This window comes from Sphaeramia orbicularis, chromosome 6 (genome assembly GCF_902148855.1).
Source record: "Sphaeramia orbicularis chromosome 6, fSphaOr1.1, whole genome shotgun sequence".
NCBI lineage: Eukaryota > Metazoa > Chordata > Actinopteri > Kurtiformes > Apogonidae > Sphaeramia > Sphaeramia orbicularis.
The window spans coordinates 11151370-11161442 of NC_043962.1; the positions used below are offsets into that span (position 1 = coordinate 11151370).

The 10073-nt window shown below is 35.5% G+C and overlaps 1 protein-coding gene across 1 annotated transcript in view; it reads left to right on the plus strand.

The window, feature by feature from the left end:
- Positions 1-9852, plus strand: part of dkk3b (dickkopf WNT signaling pathway inhibitor 3b) — a 32191-nt gene extending 22339 nt beyond the window's left edge. The window contains exons 4-7 of the mRNA XM_030136852.1: positions 3652-3744; positions 5936-6080; positions 8065-8215; positions 9394-9852. Of these exons, the coding sequence (XP_029992712.1) occupies positions 3652-3744; positions 5936-6080; positions 8065-8215; positions 9394-9418 (414 nt within the window). The 3' untranslated portion in view covers positions 9419-9852. The remainder of the gene's footprint in view (positions 1-3651; positions 3745-5935; positions 6081-8064; positions 8216-9393) is intronic.
- Positions 9853-10073: the final 221 nt, after the last annotated feature.

Sequence of the window (10073 nt, forward strand, 5' to 3'; positions counted from 1 at the left end):
GCACTTGTTGGCCATCTGTGGTCCATCTCATGTCATTTAAATAAGAAGGTGAGTCCAAACTTTTGCCTGGTAGTGTATGTCTGATTCCTTCAGCTTGCACATGTTTGACTCTGTTGACCAAAGTTGGAGTCATTTAGTTTTCAGACACATTCCTCTTTTTATTCCTGTTTTTACACACCAGTATTCACCTCTGACCAGGTTCAGTGATTACATACTGAGTCCCAGTTACACTTTATCAACAGTAAATCACATTGTTACAGCCATTTCACAAGAAGAGATAAAATATTTTATTACAACTTTACAGGTAATAGTGTATTTATTTTGATTCAGAATAAGTTACAAAATGAAGCTAGTGTCATATCTTTGTCCTTTTCTTATTTCTCTTATATAATATTCCCCCATCGGTTCTTCTCTGTGCGTTATTGTTCCGTTCTTGGTGTTTGGAGAGTGCTTAGTGATGTAAAATACATGCATTAAAACTTCACTAATGACTGAAGTTTTAAAGTAAGACATAAAAAACAAAGAAAAAATACCATCTTACCATGTACGTGTCTGACTTTTTCCTATGAGATGTTTCCACAGACTATGAACACTAACATGTGTGCAGTGAACAAATGAAAGACTGGTCTGTCGGCCTTTCTGTTTAATTCAGATGTCACTGGTGATGTACATCAGACTGTTTCCATGGCGACGGGCTGCGGCTTTCACAAACACGACACCAGAGAGAACTGAATACCAAGTAGAAACATAATAGTTGAACATGCATGTGTTTGTGACGTAATATTTCACTGTCACCACATGAGTTTGACCCATTTTATTAATAAAACAGACAAAAGCCATCTAATCCAACTTTATTTATAAAGCATTTTAAAAACAACCACAGTGGACCAGAGTTAACTGATGAGGCAAAAATTCAATTTAACCTCCTCCTTCTTTTGAGGAGTGCTATTGTGAACGGGAAACTGGACTTTCTTAGCGACAGAATAAGGCACAGAGGTCTACAACATAATTATGGCACCAGACAGGTTACCATGGGTTACCCTGAGCTGCCCAAACCAAAAAGAAATCGACTGAAAAATTCAGATTTTGATGAAGTTTTCAGGAAATGTTGATACTGGCACAAGGAACAAAGGATTACATTTTGGTGGTGATCGGGGGGGCGGGGGGTTTGATGAAATTTTCCGGAAATGTTGATAGTGGCACAAAGAACAAATAATACATTTTTTTTGTGTGTGTGTGTGTGTGTGTGTGGGGGGGGGGGGTTGATGAAATTTTCAGGAAATGTTGATACTGACACAAGGAACAAGTGATTGAATTTTGGTGGTGATCGGGGAAGAGGGGTATGGGTTTGATGAAATTTTCAGGAAATGTTGATACTGGCACAAGGAACAAATGATTACATTTTGGTGGGGATTGGGGAGCGTTGATGAAATTTTCAGGAAATATTGATACCGGCACAAGGAACAATTTTTTTTTCTTTTTTTGGTGGTGGTGGTGGGGGGGGGGGGTTTGATGAAATTTTCAGGAAATAATGATACCGGCCCAAGGAACAAATAATAAAAAAAAATTTTGGTGGGGGGGTGGGTTGTTGATGAAATTTTCAGGAAATGTTGATACTGGCACAAGGAACAAATGATTCAATTTTGGAGGTGATGGAGGGGGGGTTTGATGAAATTCTCAGGAAATATTGATACCGTCACAAGGAACACATTTTTTTTCCTCTTTTTGGTGGTGGTGGTGGTGGTGGTGGTGGGGGGGGGGGGGTTGATGAAATTTTCAGGAAATAATGATACCGGCCCAAGGAACAAATAATAAAAAATTTTTTGGTGGGGGGGTGGGTTTTGATGAAATTTTCAGGAAATGTTGATACTGGCACAAGGAACAAATGATTCAATTTTGGAGGTGATGGAGGGGGGGTTTGATGAAATTCTCAGGAAATATTGATACCGTCACAAGGAACACATATTTTTTTTCCTCTTTTTGGTGGTGGTGGTGGTGGGGGGGGGGGGGGGGGGGGTTGATGAAATTTTCAGGAAATAATGATACCGGCCCAAGGAACAAATAATAAAAAAATTTTGGTGGGGGGGTGGGTTTTGATGAAATTTTCAGGAAATGTTGATACTGGCACAAGGAACAAATTATTCAATTTTGGAGGTGATGGGGGTGGGGGTGGGGGGGTGTTTGATGAAATTTTCAGGAAATATTGATACCGGCACAAGGAACACATTTTTTTTTTTTTTTCGTTTTTTTGGTGGTGGTGGTTGTGGGGCGGGGGGGAGGGGGTTGTTGATGAAATTTTCAGGAAATGTTGATACTGGCACAAGGAACAAATGATTCAATTTTGGAGGTGATGGAGGGGGGGTTTGATGAAATTCTCAGGAAATATTGATACCGTCACAAGGAACACATATTTTTTTCCCTCTTTTTGGTGGTGGTGGTGGTGGTGGTGGGGGGGGGGGGTTGATGAAATTTTCAGGAAATAATGATACCGGCCCAAGGAACAAATAATAAAAAATTTTTTGGTGGGGGGGTGGGTTTTGATGAAATTTTCAGGAAATGTTGATACTGGCACAAGGAACAAATTATTCAATTTTGGAGGTGATGGGGGTGGGGGGGGGGGTGTTTGATGAAATTTTCAGGAAATATTGATACCGGCACAAGGAACACATTTTTTTTTTTTTTTTTTCGTTTTTTTGGTGGTGGTGGTTGTGGGGCGGGGGGAGGGGGTTGTTGATGAAATTTTCAGGAAATGTTGATACTGGCACAAGGAACAAATGATTCAATTTTGGAGGTGATGGAGGGGGGGTTTGATGAAATTCTCAGGAAATATTGATACCGTCACAAGGAACACATTTTTTTTCCTCTTTTTGGTGGTGGTGGTGGTGGTGGGGGGGGGGGTTGATGAAATTTCCAGGAAATAATGATACCGGCCCAAGGAACAAATAATAAAAATTTTTTTGGTGGGGGGGTGGGTTTTGATGAAATTTTCAGGAAATGTTGATACTGGCACAAGGAACAAATGATTCAGTTTTGGAGGTGATGGGGGTGGGGGGGTTGATGAAATTTTCAGGAAATATTGATACTGGCACATGGAACAATTTTTTTTTTTTTGGTGGGGGGGTTTTGATGAAATTTTCAGGAAATAATGATACTGGCACAAGGAACAAATAAAAAAAATTCTGGCAGGGGGGTGGGTTTTGATGAAATTTTCAGGAAATGTTGATGATGGAGGGGGGTCTGCTCTGCATTGGCGGAGGTCTGCGCTCTCTGAGTGTTTTTCTAGTTTATGTATTTTTCGTAACTGTATCTGTATTTTAACGAACCCCAGGAAGAGTAGCAACCAATATGGTGGAAGCTAACGGGTCCGTATAAACAGTAAATAGTGGAGTAAAGTGGTGTACAGATGACTCAAAGCACAATACAAAAAATAATAAAAGCTTTAAGAAACAATAAAATCAAAGAAATGAAACAAGTTAAAATATAAAAACAAAACAAAATGTCTATTGTAAGAGTGTTAAAAAGCTAAGGAAGCTAAGCTAAGGTTTAAAAACAGACAACGAGGAGGTCTGTCTGATATTCATCCACGATTAATGATTAATGTGTTTTAATTCTGTGCTGTTTCTGATTCCAACATCCCCCCCCCCCCCACAGGAGTGCATGGTGGATGAGGACTGTGGTGACCTCAGATACTGCCTGTATGAGATCCAGAACTCCAAGTGCCTCCCCTGCATACCGACAGATATGGTGGGAATGTTTCCACTGTTGTCTTTAGTCTTTTGTGGAGGTTGTTCACTTCCAGCTGCACTCGGCCTTGTTTTCATATGTCCACGTGTGGAAGGTGTCGGTGACAAGCCCATAAAATAATGCTGTTGTTGGCCTCACTTTGCTCATTTTAGCTCATAGTTAACCCAGAAAGACCCAGTGCTACTTTTGTGGTACTTCCCAAATGATTTTTTTCCTCTTTTTTTTTACATTTACTAAATGATTTATCACCATTTATTAGAATATTATCCTCTGTATTTTGTATTTTTTCAGGGACTGCCAGATATTTTCCCACATACACAGCGATTTTCAGCAAAATGTACTAAACCCATAAAGGCCCAGTGTTACTTTTATGGCAGTTCTTTAATTATTTTTTTTCTCTCTATTTAACCTCTCAAGTGATTTAACACTATTTATTGTAATATTGTCTTGTGTATTTTGCATGTTTTTCAGTGACAGTCATGTATTTTCCAACATACATAGCGATTTCCAGCAAAATGTACATGGTTACAGATATCGATATAGTTACTATTCAGCACTGATAGGAAGTTATATATGGACTTTAGTTTGGATTCACGACCTCTGACCTTGAGTGATCGTGAAGGGTCAAACTCAAGGTCACTAATGTCTGCATTTCAGCAATCTTCCTCTCCAAAACTACTGGTCAGATTCATTAAAAAAAAAAAAAAAAAAAAATGTCCGTAGCTTCTTTGGAACAGTGTTGAGAGAATCTGTTCACAGTTTTACTTTTATTTTATTTCATTTCATTTCATTTTATTTATTTATTTACAAATTTTGAAATATTAAAAATGTACTTTACTTATAATAGTTACAGATATCAATATAGTTCTTATTGATCACTGATAGGAAGTCATATATGCACTTAAAAAAATAATAATAATAGTTATGTAGCTTCTTTGGAACAGTGTTGAGAGAATTTGTTCACAGTTTTGACAATTTATTTTGTTTTGTTTTATTTATTTGCAAATTTTGAAATGTTAAAAATGTACTTTTACTCATAATGGTCCATATTTTGATGGCTTATAATATGGAAATAGTTACAGATATCAATGTAGTTCCTATTGATCACTGATAAGAAGTCATTTATGGACTTTAAAAAAATAAATAAAAATTATGTAGCTTCTTTGGAACAGTGTTGAGAGAATTTGTTCACAGTTTTGACTTTTATTTTTATTTTATTTTATTTTATTTTATTTACTTTATTTGTTTATTTACAAAATTTGAAATATTAAAAATGTACTTATAATGGCCCATATTTTGATGGCTTATAATATTTATAATATGGAAATAGTTACAGATATCAATATAGTTCCTATTGATCACTGATAGGAAGTCATATATGGACTTTAAAAAAAAAAAAAAAAAAAAAAAAAAAAAAAAAAAAAAAATATATATATATATATATATATATATATATATATATATATATATATATATATATATATATGTATATATATATATATATATATATATATATGTATATATATATATATATATATATATGTATATATATATATTTGTAGCTTCTTTGGAACAGTGTTGAGAGAATTTATTCACAGTTTTGACAATTTATTTTATTTTATTTTATTTATTTGCAAATTTTGAAATGTTAAAAATGTACTTTTACTCATAATGGCCCGTATTTTGATGGCTAATAATATGGAAATAGTTACAGATATCACTATGGTTCCTGTTGATCACTGATAGAAGTCATATATGGACTTAAAAAAAAAAAAAAATATGTAGCTTCTTTGGAACAGCTTTGAGAGAATTTGTTCACAGTTTTGACAATTTATTTTATTTTGTTTTATTTTATTTTATTTACAAATTTTGAAATATTAAAAATGTACTTTTACTTATAATGGTCCATATTTTAATGGCTTATCACATGGAAATAGCTACAGATATCACTATGGTTCCTACTGATCACTGATAGAAGTCATATATGGACTTTGAATTAGTTGAGTTCTCCTCCAGTGAAAGTACCGACCACTTCTGTTGGGAGATCGATCTCCTGCATCAAGATCACAGGAAAGAACTTGACAACCTCACACATTCAAGTTTTTATTGATTCGTGATAGAACATGATACACATGGACATTGGTTCTATTTTTAATATATAAAATTCTAATGTGACCTGTGTTCCGTTCAGCCCTGCACTAAGGATGAGGAGTGCTGCTCAGATCAGATGTGTGTTTGGGGTCAATGTACCGTCAATGCCACCAGAGGAACCGAAGGAACCATCTGTCAGGGTCAGAGCGACTGCAGACCCGACCTCTGCTGTGCCTTCCAGAGAGGTGAGCGTCCACAGCCGCTAACTCACATCTGGATCTGCACTGGAGGAAACGTTTCCCAGATGAATCCTTTTTATTTATTTATTTATTTATTTATTTCGAACATGCAAAGAAACAAAATGAAACAAAACAAAATAAAACAAAATAAAACCTTTAAATGGACCGAATCTATCTTCAAGCACATACTAGTCTGAATGTTGCATGGTCAAAAAGGAGTAGGAAGAAGTCTAAACTTATTGAATCCTACCCCTCAGTGCTTTTACACCTTTATCACTAACTTCATACAAGAATCAAACAATACTATTTTCCTAATTTTAGCATCAAACCACAACAAATACATAATACAGTAACTGAATTATACCCAACAAAATGTTCATGTCAGTACAGTCATACAAACAGACTCAACAATTCAACCATTTTCTTCAGTAATTACAGCAGATTTATCAGTACAACATCATCCATAAACCCACAGCCCTCACTGTCATTAATAAATACTGGACCTCACAAGAATCAATTCTTTATATCTTTTTTTAAACTGAATTATGTTGGATGTTTGTTTGTTTTTTTAACCCTTTCATGCATGAATTATGGGAACCTTAATCAATATTTTTTCCTGAGTGTTTTTATTCCTTTTCAGGCATGAAAAAAACACCGTGACTGAATTTTTTTTATGAATCTATTTTTCATGGAATTGCAAAAATATCCATTCAGCTGGACACCATGAGTTTAATTATTGAAGCAAAGAAACATGTATTTATGAATATATATTTTTAAATGCTGCTAATCTGATGTTTTGTCACATTTTAACATACTCTAATATTAGTTATTACTCACTTTATGGAGATAACATGCAAAAAACAAAACAAAACAAAACTTTTTGTTAAAAGAAAAACAAAGTTAACTACAGTTTAATAACAATAACAAGGAACTGACTTACACTCAAACATGTTAGTGCAGATCAGGTTTATCAAGAACAGCAAAGTTACAGCAATGGTGCATCCACTGAATTAGCTGCTATGGAACTAAAACCAAAAAATCCATGAATATATAAGAGAACAGCTTTGAATAGACATCCACTGTCGTGACCATTATGCATGAAAGGGTTAAATCTCCACACACAATTTGTTCCACAATTTTACACCACAGATGGTGACACAGAAACTTTTTAACGTAGTGCGTACTTTATGAATCTTTAAATTTAACTTTCCCCTTAAATCATAGCCTCCCTCTCTTTCACGAAACATTTGTTGAATATTGCCAGGCAGTAAGTTATTCTTTACTTTATACATTATTCGAATAGTTTTGAATTCCACAAGGTCAATGAGTTTTAAAGTTTTAGATTGTAATACAGTCTACTCTCGTTAAACCGCCCGCCGTTATACCGCCATTTCCGCTTATCGCCATCCGCCAGCCCAGTTCCATGCACAAACAACACTTATACCATTGATTTCCCAACCGTTATACCGCCAGCGTCGCGGCGCGGCACCTCCGAGGTGCGCCGCCGTGGCACCTCCGAGGTGCGGCTCCCAGTGTTGTCTTTTCCGTGGAAACCGGGTCGAAATGGCTCTTTGAGTGTTAAAGGTTGCCGATCCCTGCCTTACAACATAACAGAATCAAGATTTATTTAGAAACGCAATTAGAACGGGTTAACGGAGGCAGCATAGACATCATATAGTAAAGACATGCACATTATGGACGCAACCCGTTGTAACGCCATTTTCGCTATACCGCCAATTTGGCCGTGAACGGAAGTTGGCGGTATAACGAGAGTAGACTGTAATACTGGATTTGTGTGTTCACGAAAACCAACATTGTGAATGATTCTTATTGCTCTTTTTCACAGTAGAAAAAGTCTTAGTAATGAACTCGTATATGTATTACCTCATACCACGTCCTATCAGTGCTGTTCTATTTTTCCTCATCCCTTTTCTTAATCCTTGTCCAACTCCTGCTCTTTTTCCCTCCTTGTATCTGCTGGTTCTGTCAGAGCTGTTGTTCCCGGTGTGTAACCCCAAACCACAGAAGGGGGAGTCCTGTTTGAACCACCCCAACCTGCTGATGGACATGCTGGCCTGGGACCAGGAGGGGCCCCGAGACCACTGCCCCTGTGCAGACCACCTCCAGTGTCAACCCCATGGGTGAGGCCAACACAGCAGCACATGGTTCAGTGTGGGAAGTTTAGTGACGTCTAGTGGTGGAGCTGGAAATTACAACTGTGTGAACACCTAAACCCCACCCTCCCCTATGGGGGCCTGCAAAAAATATATACGTATAAAAAAAACCTTATAGAGCATTGGCTTTTCAGTTACCTGCAAATACATTTATGCATCTTTGAAACCTGAGATATGATTCAAACCTCGTTTTCACACCGAATTGGCTATGTTTCATTGGTATAATAATAACAATAATAATAATAATAATAATAATAATAATAATTATTATTATTATTATTATTATTATTATTATTATTATTACCCTGCCCCCCAAAGGGTTTTTTGGTTTGGTTTGTTTGCTTGTTTGTTAACACTGTAGCAGCAAAACTATTGATTGAATTCATACCAAATTTGGTTTATAGATTGCCAGTGACCCAGAATAGATGTGATTACATTTTGGGAAAAGTAGGTCTAAGTTCAAATGTTTTATGAAATTTTAAAACCTTTTTTCCCCATTTACTTATAATGGTCAATGTTTTTTGTTTTTTTTTTTAAATTTTGTTTTTTTATTGAACAATGAACAATTGAACAACATATATACACAATAATATTACACCAAAGTAGGATAAAAAAAATAGTCACACTTCACAAAATATTTTACATTTCCAATATATAGATACAAATGTAGGTACAATAAAAAATAAAAAAATCAAAGTAAAATAAAAGAGCTTGAGGTATAAAAATACAAATTATATAGACAGTGACATAGTCTCCCTGTTTTACTTGCTTTAGAATTTGTTATGTTCTTCAAATTAATTAAATAACTGGGAAAAAAAAGTGCTTTAAAAACAATAATGTTAGGACACAGGTGTGCAAATCTAGTGCAATGAGTGTGAAATGGTTGAAATTTGTTTATGCTGTCTGTCTATACTGACATCAGCACATACATAAACATGATGACATCAGCTGGATTAATGTTAAAATATGCTACAATATGTGTGAGGGGCTGTTGAAAAATAATTCTGAATATTATACTTTATATTTTCTGCAGGTAGAGGCTCCTAAATTCCCCTAAATCTTGTACCTTGGACCTTTCAAATCCCCCAAACAGAGGTAGTAAATACTATCTGCTGACAGTCATCTCTTTTTTTTCTTTCTTTCAGGCGTGGATCAGTTTGTGGAGAGTAATCCAGGGACATAAGGAACTTATACCACCACCGTAAACCCGTCCATCCACCAGAGACCAGCTCCTCTGCACATCAGCAGTTATTTGAACACCTCGGTGCTGCAGGACATGACTTGCACTGTATTATTTATGCCTTAATATGTATGTGTATTATATATCAGAAACCAAATAAAAGACTTGTTTTTAGTTTTGACTGAGAACGAAACAAAACACGACTTTGGTATTAATGATATTTGGTATTAATTCATTAAAAGCAAAACTGTACCAGAACAAAAGTAGTTTTAAACACGGGTCACTTATAAACAATAATGAAGTCCTCAGTGCTGGTTTGTGATAGTTTTCACAATGAGTTAAAATACATTTAAGTCACAAATTAGAGAATGGGTTCAAAAGAAACCATTTCTACATCAAAATACTGTCTGCAATTTAGAGAACATTCACTTTACACTTTTATTCTAATATAATCTAATCTATAAATGTACATAAACCCGTATATTTATGTAATAATTCCATATCACAAATACATGCAAACCAGCTCTATTTTATCTACATTTATCTGTGAAGCAGATCATTTCCATTTTCAAACTACAGACCAGTGTAATTCATTTGTTTCCTTTTTTGGTGTTTGTTTATGGTTTATTTTATTTATTTATTTTT